A 12,888-nucleotide genomic window follows, 5' to 3' on the forward strand; every position below is an offset into this window, starting at 1 on the left:
TTAATAACCTAACACACCCTACAGAACTTTACAATATCAGTGAACAGAATCAGGGTGAGGTCACCCTTAGTTTTAAGACTATATCCTACAGTAATACTCTAGGTTTAGTTAATAATTATATGAATATCTAAAAGTTGTACATACCTTTATAGAACTATAATATGTATCCCTTACTGGGCAACTACTGTGTTGAGCATTCATATGGCTGAATTGCTAGGCCTAGCACAAGAGCAGCAAAAAGGATTCATTTGTGAAGAAATACAAGAAGAGATACATAGGGGCCTTACACATGAAAGTAACTGTTGGACTTATGTTCTGGAAAGTAAAATATCATCCAGTTTACTGTAAGGGTGCCTGGAAGGAAGATGCAGCAGAGGGGATTTGATCCTAACAGGACTCTGCAGTCAAGGGCAGTTCACCAAGACAGCTCAACTCAGAGACTATAATGTCTGGACAAAAGCAAGTGGCAATGGGAAAAGAAAAAGGGAAATGCAGACATTTCTGCAGTACATTCTACAGGACTCAGTGACTGATCATATAGATGGTGAAGAATAAATCAGACCCAAAAGTTTTAGCTTAGATTAACGGAGATGACAACACCTCCTTTTCCCCTAACCTCCGAAGGACAGAGGATTCTGCAGGAGGCCTCGCCTCAGCTCAGATACAAGAACTTATTAAGAGTTCTGCTTAGGTGGTCCCAACCCACCATAGTCTTTCCAATGCAGGACAATCCTTCGGGCTTCTTATCCCAAGGGACATGTTATTTATTTTTGCACCTGAATAAACTACCTTGGCATAAAACCCTCTGGCCCCCAACTGCGATTCAGATCATCCCTCCCACGATATCCAGTTGTCACTTCAGACTCCAGTTCCCCAACCCCCGCACTCCCGTTTCCACGCAGGACACTTCCACGAGCCTTTAATTCCCACCGTACCCCCCCCCCCGGCGGGCCCCTCCCAGCCCAGCGCGCACGCGCTGTCAGAGGCCACCCGCGTGGCCCCAAAGGGGCAGCGAGGGCCACAGAGCGCCGCACTCACGCGCCACAGAATGTCCCGCGACCCGCCGGCGCAGGGCCCACTCGCAGGCACGGCCATGGGGATGGCGGCCCCTATTCTGGGGCGTGCGGAAGACGGGTCGCCCGCCCGCCACCGCAGTTCAAAGGCAGGAAGGCCCCCAGAGGACCCCGTCGAGGCTGCCTGAAACACTGCCTGAGAAAACCGCGGCCCGGGCACCAGGCCAAGCCTTCGAGGCTTCGTCGGGACCGGCTCAACAGGCCTGAACTGCACGATATTCATGTTCCCTAAGGTGGGCCGTGGCCCAGTGAACCGTCCTCTGGGGTCCAAATGGTCCCTCCGAAGCAGGGTCCACCGGGGCGCCAGAAACAAAGGGCGGCGGTGCTGCATGCTGGGAACTGTAGTCTCCATGAGCCTCAGGGGACCAGCAGGAGGAGGAGAAAGAGGAGGAGAAAAAAGGGAGAAAGAGGAGGAGAAAAAAGAGGGGAAGGAGGAGGGGGAGAGAAACATTGCATTCTGGGACTCAGAGGTCCAAAGTCGAGCATGCTGGGAGTTGGAGTCTTCCGGGAGGTGCCTCGAGGCATGCTAGGCGTCAGTCTTTCATAACGCTGGTGAGAGCAACTCAATGAATGGGATTCTGCAGTTCCAAAGATTTGGCGAAATGATTGATACTCATTTATCAAGGTTAATACATCAGCCGCCTAAGAGTGAAATCCAAGGACACTGAGACCCTCTTATCAGTCGTTCTCAATAATTTTACTGATCTATTGTTTTTAAAAAGGATTAGGGAAATGATGTTTACTACTAACAACAGTGCCTGACCTGGTAGTTGGAGTACGAGTCCTATACATTGGACCACAGGAAGAAAGGTCACCACAGAAATATGTAGTTTTGAGCTTCAAGGACACTTGATGAATGGGAGCAACTCTACCAATCTTGAGCTGCCTGCCTCTACTTCCTGACAAGAAAGATAATTATATATTATTTAAACCATCTTTGTTTTTTATAGCACTTATCATATTTTTTGTTGTTTTGCTTTTTTTTTATCTTTTGGCAGTACTGGAGTTTAAATTCTTATTAGGCAAGTGCTCTACCACTTGAGCCACTCTACCATACCATTTTTTGTTTTGGAGGGTAGCCCAGCTGGCCTTGAATTCACAACCCTCCTGCCTCAGTGATGATATCTCCTAAGTGATAAAATTACAAGTATGCACCAGCACATCAGACAATATCATACTTCTTTTTAAAAATGTTTTCTGTGTTTGTGTGCAAGGGGTAGTATTGGGGTTTGAACTCAGGACTTTGTGCTTGCTAAGTAGACCCTCTACCTCCTGGGTTCTATCATAGTTTTTTATCTTAAAAATAAAAATATACTTGCTTCATCAGTTTTCTAAAAGGCAGAATAAAAATCATTAAAAGACACAAGGATCATACAAATGGTTTTCCCTGAAACAATTTATCTGACAAGGCTCAATAAATCACATAAAGTCTGACACAGCTTCTCAGGAATATACATTTTTTTAAAAGACTCAGTTTAAAATAGAGAAAAGAGTCAGGCGCTGGTGGCTCATGCCTATAATCCTAGCTACTCAGGAAACTGAGATCTGAGAATCAGAGTTCAAAGCCAGCCCAGGCAGGAGAGTTGGTGAGGCTCTCCAATTAATCACCAGAAAATTGGAAGTGGCGCTGTGGCTCAAAGTAATAGAGTCTAGCCTTGAGCCAAAGAGCTCAGAGATTGTGCCCAAGCCCTGAGTTCAAGCCCCACAACTGATGATAAAAATAAAACAAAAAAAAAGGGGTTATGACATTGGATAAACACACATATTAGGGAGAGGGAAAGGGGGAGGGAGAGGGGGGAATGAGGGAGGAGATAACAAACAGTACAAGAAATGTATCCAATGCCTAATGTATGAAACTGTAACCTCTCTGTACATCACTTTGACAATAAATAAGAAAAAAATAATTAATTAATTTAAAAAACCACACCCATACTAAAGAACAGGCCTGGATGCTTCCCATCATGTAATCAGATTCACAAAATTAGCATAGTAAGTTAACTTCTTAACAGTTAACAAGTTTTAAATAACAAAATAATGCTGATGGCAGACATAGCAGTAGAGATAAGGGTGTGGGAGTTTTGTATTGGGAAATGTAAGTGAAGCCTTAGACACTCATCTATTCCTTCCAGAGATGGGGAAGCTTTTTTTCTGCCAAAGCCCATTTCATAGCATCTTTCTCTAGGCATACAAAATTATCAATATAGGCAGACAAGTTTAAACAGCCAATGGCTAATGAGAAGCATTTGCATCTATCCCCTCATCAATCAAATTGTTTAGCTGACCTTACACTGCCCTCAGACCCTGATTTAGGATCTGACTGTGGAGGGAGGCGCAGATCTGTAATATCTAACTTCATAAAAGTATGGGCTACTAACTTGACTGGGTATTTAGATGTAATGTTAACTTGCCTATCATACTTTTTATATACATCATCTTTAAATCATCGTTTAATCTTTTACAATAATTTCTCAGTGATATACAAGCTTCACAAGAGCAGCGATTTTTGTCTTGTTTATCATTATTTTCAAAGTGCCTATCCCATTAGTAAGAAGTCCATGACTGTTCACTAAATGGATTAAATAGTGACTAAATGGAAGAAATTAACTGTCTTAGAGTCTAAGCAGGATGTTTGACATCTAGACCAAACAAAGATTTAATACAGAGAATGGGTAACAAACATGTTAGAAAGCGAGAGAAAATATAGGGTTGTAGTAACAGAGGAGAGAAAGGAGTGACTGCCTACATCCTAGGAGGCTTCCACTCAATCAGCAATGGAGCTATGAGGCTGTAAAATGCTGAGCTGCCAGGGGAAGTGCCCTGATTGTCAGAACCATACCATGGTTGGCAGGCAGGAACTGAGGAGCTAGTGCCCTGCAGCTGTCAATGACCACATAGGTCCACAATTATCTGCAGTTGCACTCCAACACTGAGTTTCCTTACCAATAATGACACCATCTTACAAGATGCTGTGGTACATGACATGTTGCTTGACAGTTTTCTGGCATGCTGTGGAAAGATTCAGGCTTTTGAGTGAGGTAAATGTGGCTAGGGAAAGTCCTATGCTCCTCTTGGGAAAGCTTCTGGAACTTTCTAAGCATGGTTCTTATTGTCTGACATCCCATCAGTACCAAAGCTCACCAGGGCAATGATTTCTTCTTTATCATTGTTTCCCAAGTGCCTATTACATTGTTAAAAGCCCATGACTGTTTATTAAATGGACAAAGTAATAGCTAAATGGGAGAAACTAAATCAGTGTTTACTCAGGACAACATCTTTTGGCTATCTAAATCAAGAAAAGATTGAAAGCAGAAATAGATAACAAAAATGTTGGAAGGCTGAAAGAACATTTTATTCCTTCAAAATAAAATTAAAAATAAAATTAGGGCTGGAAATATGGCCTAGTGGTAGAGTGCTTGCCTTGTATACATGAAGCCCTGGATTTCAATTCCTCAGTACCACATATATAGAAAAAGCCAAAAGTGGCACTATGGCTCAAGTGGTAGAGTGCTAGCCTTGAGCAAAAAGAAGCCAGGGACAGTGGTTGGGCCCTGAGTTCAAGCCCAGGACTGGCAAAAAACAAACGAAAAATAAAATTATACACACATGAAAGAATGATACCAACTATTAGAAAAATTCAGTAACTATGAAGAAGACATAAAAAAATTATATATATGGAAATCAAACTACAAACTCAAGAGCAAGCCAGGTCCATACTTGTAATCCTAGTACTTAGGAGGCTGAGGCAAAAGGATTGAGAACTCAAGGCCAATCTGTCAGTCTGGACTATAACATGAGTTCAAGGTCAATCTGTGCTATAAAGCAAGGCCTTGTTCAAAAAAGAAAGGAAGGAAGGAAGGAAGGAAGGAAGGAAAGAAGAAAGGAAGGAAGGAAGGAAGGAAGGAAGGAAGGAAGGAAGGAAGGAAGGAAGGAAGGAAGGAGAAAAGAAACTGGAATAGTTAGGACTCTTTACTAATCAAAAGGAATAAAAAAGTTTTAATGACTTCTTAAAAACTGACAAATAGGGGCTAGGAATGTGGCTTAGTGGTAGAGTGCTTGCCTAGCATGCAAGAAGCCCTGGGTTCAATTCCTCTATACCACATACACAGAAAAGAGTGGAAGTAGGGCTGAGGATATGGTCTAGTGGCAAGAGTGCTTGCTTTGTATACATGAAGCCCTGGGTTCGATTCCCCAGCACCACATATATAGAAAATGGCCAGAAGTGGCGCTGTGGCTCAAGTGGTAGAGTGCTAGCCTTGAGCAAAAAGAAACCAGGAACAGTGCTCAGGCTCTGAGTCCAAGGCCCAGGACTGGCAAAAAAAAAAAAAAAAGAAAAGAAAGAAAGAAAGAAAAAGCTGGAAGTGGCGCTGTGGCTTAACTGGTAGAGTGCTAGCCTTGAATAAAATCAGTTCAGGAACAGTGCTCAGGCCCTGAGTTCAAGCCCCAGGACTGGCTAAACAACAACAACAAAAACCTGGCAAATAGAGCTGGGTGCTGGTAGCTCATAAATCCTAACTACCCAGGAGTCTAAGATATGTAAATTGTGGCTTGAAGCTAGGCCAGGCAGACAAATCTAAGAGACTCACCTCCAATTAACCAGCAAAAAGCTGGAAGTGGTGCTGTGGTTCAAGTGCTAGCCTTGAGCAAAAGAAGCTCAGGGACAGTGCCCAAGCCCTGAGTTCAAGCCCCAGGACTGGCAAATAAGTAAATATAAATACATATACACATGGGCTGTGATGGCACATAATCCTTTCTCCCCATCTGGTTGGTTTCAAAATCAATCTAAAAGAAGGCTGCTAACTCTTGATATAATGTGATTAGCCATTTGCAAGCAAAATAAACGACATTTATTTTGAAAGACATCTCCTTGGAATACAATGTCTCTTGTGCAAGGGTATTTTGTGAATCAAGCAGGAAATAAATTCAAAACATATGGATGATATTTCCCTACTGGGCATGGAGAACACGTGTGTGTCCCAGGATAACTATGGGTCATGAAAAAATAAAGTATCCCTCAGCCTAGGGGAAGAATGTAGAAGGAAGGACTAATCAATGGAAAGGTGCAGGCTTCTTCTCCATCCTCTCATGTCTCGGTTCAGCAGCTGGGCTGCCTTCCTTGGCTGTTTGATGGGGCTGTTCTCTACTGCCTGCTTCCTAGAGATCAGGCTGGGGGTAGGGGTGGGGGACCAATGACGGATTCCATGAGGAAAACCCATGCCACACAAGCAAAGAATGTAATCCAGGCTTCAAACATAACCCCTTCCTTATTCTTATTTTGGTGGCATTGGAGTGAACTCAGGGAGTGTTCTCTTTGTTCTTCCATGTCAAGAATGTTCTGTCTGTTCCCTTTACCCCAGAAAAACAGGTTGTTGGATGCAAAATTCTTGGCTCATATTTTTTCTTTGAGCACCCTAGCTATATCACTATAGTCTTCTACATAAAGCCCTCTTGTCAAAGTGTGATGACAACTTGGCTTTCTTTCTTTCTTTTTGGTACCAGGATTGGAACTCAGGGGGCTTGGACACTGTCCCTGTGGTTTTCTTTGCTCAAGGTTGGAGCTCTACCATTGAAGCATTCCTCTACTTGCAACCATCTGTTTTTCTTATTTGTGAGTTTGCCTTTAGATGGGACCCCTCAAATACTTTTTTTCCTTTCTCTTTAAAATCCACTCATTTTACTAGAAACATTTCTCCAGGTTGATCTTCTGTATTCATGTCCCCAGAACTGAGGTATGTTTTGTTCTATATGGGATAGTGATGGGAGCCATGACATAGCCCACATTACAACCATCTGAGTACTGAGACTACAAGCTCACATTTAGGGGGCTGGGGATATGGCCAAGTGGCAGGAGCACTTGCTTCGTATACATGAAGCCCTCGGTTCGATTCCCCAGCACCACATATACAGAAAATGGCCAGAAGTGGCGCTGTGGCTCAAGTGGTAGAGTGCTAGCCTTGAGCAAAAAGAAGCCAGGGACAGTGCTCAGTCCCTGAGTCCAAGGCCCAGGACTGGCAAAAAAAAAAAAAAAAAAAAGCCAGGAACAGTGCTCAGGCCCTGAGTTCAAGCCCCAGGACTGGTAAAAAAAAAAAAAAAAAAAAACAAACAAGCTCACGTTTATGCCTGGAAATATTTTTTATACTTCTCTGTTTACTATTTTTTTTCATCTTTAGGACATCTACCACACACCTTTGGTCTTCTTCACCTGCCACTACTTCTTGGGTTTCTACTTCTGCCACTTCTCTGAGTGCTGAGTTTTCTTTATTCATTTTGGAACATAAGAGTTCTTTCTCTTTACTTTGTAGCCCCTGGAGGTACAGCGACTAGGCATTAACTCCAATATTTCATCTACTTCAGGCTTTGTGTGTGAAATGAGTTCCCCTTTACCATTTTTCCCCAATTCCATTACCTAATTTTCGTTTTGTAATTCTAATTAGTGCCTTTCTTTTTTAATCTTTTAGCTTGTTTTTAAACACTTACAGGTTTTGCCCATTTTGTGGGAATGCACCTAGGAGGCTTCAAACACCACTAGGGATATTATTCTGTTCCTTGTCTTCATTTTTCTTCTTCTTCTTTTTACCTAATTATGAGCTCTGACTGCACTCCTCTCTGTTGTACTTTTTTATAGGAAATGAGTTTTCCTACCCATTTAGAAGGAAGAGTTGAGTCTGTTAGCTTTTCTAAATTCATGATTTACTGCTTCTTTTTCAATGTTCCCATGATGTTCTCAAAAATATGGCCTTACAAGCAGGTATAGTGTTACACATTAATTTCAGCTACACAAGAGGTAGGAAGCTCGAAGTCCAATGATGGCCCTGGCAAAAGCATGAGACCCTATCTGAAAAAAAGGCAAAAGAATTAGAGGCCTTGGCTAAATGGTAGTGCTTGCCTATCAAATGTGAGACCTTGAGTTCACTCTCCAGCACACACACACACACACACACACACACACACACAGAGCTTCAAACTTGCTAAAATACCCTAGGTCTATTCCCTCGTCAGCTCTTATTTAGACTTCTCTGACCCAAATATCCCTGATTTTCCTGAACTACATGGTTTCCTGCCATAATTTCTCTGATGGTTGGAAAAGTTCAAAGGATATGATCTACACCTGCTTCTTTGAATCCCTGTCCTTAAGGGCTGCAAACTGGAATATATAAAATGCCCGCTGCTGCTGCTTTTCTCCTTGCCACCCAATGCACTTTCTTGATGCCTATTTTTGGGGTCTCTTATCAGTTTTCCATGACACCCTGCTGCTTCTCTCTGCTTCTTTCCCCCCAAACACTGATACCCCATTCAAGTCTGAGAGTTGAGAGTAGTTTTCATCTACCTGAAACTATTTGGGGGATTGTGGGATACCTTGTCACTTAGTTTTGTTGTACATGCTGTTCATAGGCTTATTTTGCTATTCCAGTTGCTCTGCCTTCATGATAGAATTAAAGAGTTTCAAAACCTATGCTAGTGCCCCTCTATCTTTCCTAAATTAATTTCTCTCAATCCTCTGTGTCAACCAACAAAATCAAAAAACCAAGACAAACCAATTACTGGCTTTCCTAAAAATAGGGATTCTAAGATGTAGTACTGTATTTACTTATCTAAAACTTATTCCCTTTCCTTCTCTACTTAACAACAGACTGGCTCATTCTGGTGTCAGTGTGCCAAGCTAAGGAGCATATTCCAGCCTCCCTTGCAACTAAGGGTAACTATGTGATACACTGCTGACCAATAAGATATGTAAGTTGAAGACATAGGATAGAGCTTTGGAGAAAGCTTATTAAAAGACAGCCCAACCCACTGGCTTATGCATTTTGCTCTTTCCAACCTTGCTGCCTGTCAAGCGCTGAGCTGGTAAGAACAAATACAAGACTCAAGAGTTCAAACCTCAGTACTACAAAAGAGCTGATGTGTGGAGAGAGCTGAGAGTCGGGTATTAGAATAGTTAAGTGAAAAAGAAAGTAACAGACATGCCCTTAAATTACTTAGTACAAAAAGAGGAAGCAAGAGGCTAAAGTGGAGAAAGCACCTGCAGTTAATGTTCCATTTTACCCCATAGAACTAATACCAGGCAAGTCACTGCAGATGTCTCACTGCCAAGGGATGGTGGTGGGGGTGGGGCTAGGGAGGATAAGGCCAGGAGAGAAGAAGTACTGAATACTGAAGAGAGAAGTTACCTTATTGTTGTTTGCTTTTTGTTTTGTTTTTGTTTCTTTTTTGAAGACAGGGTCTTACTATGTGACCCACACTAGTCTCAAACTAGTGAAATTCCTGCTCTGCCTCCCAAGTAACGCCATGTCCCAGGGCTGGTTATGACAGGTTTGCACCATCACACCTGCCTAATGAAAGCATCTTTAAGGACTCCCTTTCTCTATTCTACTCTCAATAAATTGGTCTCTACAGAGGCACCTGAGGGGCCACAGCTAGGGTTCTTCCTACCACTCTGTAGGCAAGGAGGCCTCTAAATGGCAGAATCTGGGCTAGAAATGCAAATATGCATGGTAGGGACATGAGGTGGGACTGAGTCATTTATAGAAACTCTCTGCGAAGTCACAAAGCACTGGCTGTGCACCTAATCTGAGATGGTTAGATACCTTTCCCTAACGACGCCTCTGAAGTGAAGCCTTCATTAGTCCTAAAAGATCATAGGCAGGTTTCTCCTAGAGCCAGGTTCTATACTACTCACACTGCTAGAGCAGGTGTTGTGGGATCAGATGATGATAATCTCATGGTAAGAACTGCTGAGAAGAAATACAAAGTTATCAGGACAGCCAAGGACATCATGGAGCAGCAGTATTAAGCTCACACTTCTCCAGTCTTCTATTTATTACATTTGCTTAAGGCACTACTTGTCACTAGCTTCTCCTTGTAATGTACTCCAACCAGGAGGAAGCACTCAAAGTGCTCTAAAGGGGCTGGGAGTATGGCCTAGTGACAAGAGTGCTTGCCTTGTATACATGAAGCCCTGGGTTCGATTCCCTAGCACCACATATATAGAAAATGGCCAAAAGTGGCGCTGTGGCTCAAGTGGCAGAGTGCTATCCTTGAGCAAAAAGAAGCCAGGGACAGTGCTCCGGCCCCGAGTCCAAGGCCCAGGACTGGCAAAAAAATAAATAAATGAAAAGTAATCAAAGTGCTCTAAAGAATGTTCTAAATCTGTTAAAAATGGACATTTCTTTAGTGCTGACATTCTATACTTAATATGGGGAGAACTTTGGATGTCCACTAGAATCTACGCATCACTACAGACAGCACATTAAATCAGATTCCCAACAGCCTCTCACATGCTAAAGATAAAACTTCAAAACACCAGACATCAGTGGTTAAGTAATCCTAATTACTCAGGAGGCTGAGATGTGAGGATTACAACTTGAAGCCAGCCTGGACAGGAATGTTCACGAAACTCTTCAACCAACCACCAAAAAGCCAAGGTGGAGAGGTGGTTCCAATGGTAGAATGTCACCCAAGAGTAAAAGAACCACATGAGAGTGTGAGGCAAGGTGCAGTACTGTCACCAAAATAAAAACAAACAAACAAAACCCTCAAGAAAAAAATGAAGTCAGAATCATAAAATACTAACCGAGATATTATTTTGCAACCATGAGATTCATGTGCTCCATTATCAGGTTAACAAAGACTAATTTTCAAGTTCCCAATTAATCTGTGTTTGACGACTTTAGAAGGACAAACATTTGGAGTAAGAGGATCACTAGGTAATCTAGACACAATTCAAAGAAAATATGGCAGAAGTGATGAGAGTTCTATTTGCTGTGCCATCTGTCTGTGGGAGGAGAATGGGAGGCCACCTGGGCCTGCCTAGCTTATTCCTCCGCATTTCATTCCATCAGCACAGTTACGGTGGCAATCAACAGTGGAAAAGAAGACCTAAGAGACACATGTGCTAAACAATGTTTAATTTGCTTTTTTTTTTCATTTTTGGAAGGGAGCTGGGGTTTGAACTCAGCCTTTACAAGCACTCCATCACTGAGCTACACCCTGAATCAACCCTTAAATTGCGTTTGTTAGGTGATGAGTCTCCAGTGCAACACCACATGAATTCCTTGCTGCTGTTGGCCGTTCTGCCTTCCTGCAGTAGATGCCATGTCCAGAAGAACCACACGCCCCAAACCAAAAAGAGCACTGAAAAACAAAAAGTAATATTCAAGATAGTCTCCCTGACCCAGAGGAGCCAAAATAAAGGCCCAAATTCAACATCAGAGCTATCTGCTGCCACCAGATCTTAAGCCCCAAAATCTTGAGCCTTGAGTACTGATTTCTGTGCTTCAAGTAGAAATTACTATTGGAGGGACATGACAATTTTTTAAAGTACTGTTCTATTTTTCTATTTCCTTGGAAGTCTAGTGATGCAATCCAGACTCCCAGGTTCTGCCTTCAACCACTTTCTCTCTTGCTTCTCTGTAGCAGCCTTGTGTTAGGTACTGGAGGAGGAAGGATAAAGTAGCTATGGCAGGACTTAAATGATTTAGGAGAGCTCAGGCCTATAATCCTAGCTACTCAGAACTCTGAGATCTGAGGATCACAGTTCAGAGCCAGCCAGAGCAGAAAAATCTGAGAGACTCTTATCTACAATTTACCAGTAAAAAACCATAAGTAGAGGCATGGCTCAAGTGGTAGAACATAAGGCTTGAGTAGAAAAAGGCCAAGCAAGAGCTTGAGGCACTGAATTCTATTACCAGCACATGTGCATGTGTGCGCAACCCCCCCCCCACACACACTACCACCACCATTACCACCACCAATAACAACAAAAGATTTAGGAACTAGAAAGGCATTGTGGTAGTTGAAACAAAGGTTAAAATAATGCAATGAGGCAGGACACAAATATATGATGGCATAGTTGCAGTTCAGGGAATTTAGATTTTCTTTAGCCTAGACAAGGAGAGGCCAAAAGAAAAGTTCTAAGTAGGGAAGTGACACAGTTAAAGACATAGTCAAGTTTATTAATTTTCAAAGACCCCTAGGGTTGCATGTAGGATGTGTTAAAAGGAAAAGAAAAGAGATGGAGAAATCCACTGAGTTATTACTACAGTTCTAATGTGAAATAAGTGGGCACAGAACACTGTGTATGGTAATGACAGGACACACTGGAGAAATGTCTCAGAGAAGAGATAAACCCTGCTGACTGATAAGATATACAAAGTTAGAGGGTAGTACCTACCCTGATTTGGAGACCTCTAGCTTGAGTGACTAGGTAGATTTCTTTTCTTTTTGTACCAGTCCTAGGTCTTGAACTCAGGGTCTGGGCACTGTCCTTGAGCTGTTTTACTCAAGGATAGCTCTCTTCCACTTGAGCCACAGCTCGACTTACAGCTTTTTTGGTGCTTAATTGGAGATAAGAATCTTAGGGACTTTCCTTCCTGGGTTGGCTTTGAACTGAGATCATCAGATCTCAGCCTCCTGAGAAGCTAGGATTACAGGCATGAGCCACTGATGCCTGACCTGGATTTCTTAATTAATCCAACAGAAATCTATTGAAATCATGTGTCAGGTACTGTTGCAAGATAGGCATGGCCCCAGCTTTCAAGAAACTTATAGTTTAGTAGGGGAAAGAATAAGGAAAAAAAATACCCAAAACATTAGTTATTTGATTACAATTGTAGATTACAGTGATAAGGTACAATGAAGACTAGCCCAAGCCTGGGAATGTGGCTTAGTGGTAGAGTGCTTGCCTTGCATGCATGAAGCCCTAGGTTCAATTCCTCAGAACCAAATAAACAGAAAAAGCCAGACATGATGCTGTGGCTCAAGTGGTAGAGTGCTAGCCTTGCACAAAACATGCTTAGGGACAGTACCCAGGCTCTGAGAT

The 12,888-nt window shown here is 42.5% G+C and overlaps 2 protein-coding genes across 8 annotated transcripts in view; both read right to left on the reverse strand.

The window, feature by feature from the left end:
• Ndc1 (NDC1 transmembrane nucleoporin) overlaps positions 1 to 1,152 on the reverse strand; it is a 50,238-nt gene extending 49,086 nt beyond the window's left edge. The window contains exon 1 of the mRNA XM_048351358.1: positions 1,039 to 1,152. Coding sequence (XP_048207315.1) covers positions 1,039 to 1,095 — 57 coding nt within the window. The 5' untranslated portion in view covers positions 1,096 to 1,152. The remainder of the gene's footprint in view (positions 1 to 1,038) is intronic.
• A 6,062-nt stretch (positions 1,153 to 7,214) lies between these two features.
• The window catches only part of Yipf1 (Yip1 domain family member 1), a 40,017-nt gene continuing 34,343 nt past the window's right edge, over positions 7,215 to 12,888 (reverse strand). For 6 of the 7 annotated variants that reach the window (XM_048351361.1, XM_048351362.1, XM_048351363.1 and 3 more), the window contains one exon: positions 10,637 to 11,201. The gene's annotated coding sequence lies outside the window, so the exon portion shown is untranslated. Of the gene's footprint in view, positions 7,906 to 10,636; positions 11,202 to 12,888 lie in introns of those variants that run through there. The other variant, XM_048351366.1, reaches the window with a different exon arrangement.

Source organism: Perognathus longimembris, chromosome 7, assembly GCF_023159225.1.
Source record: "Perognathus longimembris pacificus isolate PPM17 chromosome 7, ASM2315922v1, whole genome shotgun sequence".
NCBI lineage: Eukaryota > Metazoa > Chordata > Mammalia > Rodentia > Heteromyidae > Perognathus > Perognathus longimembris.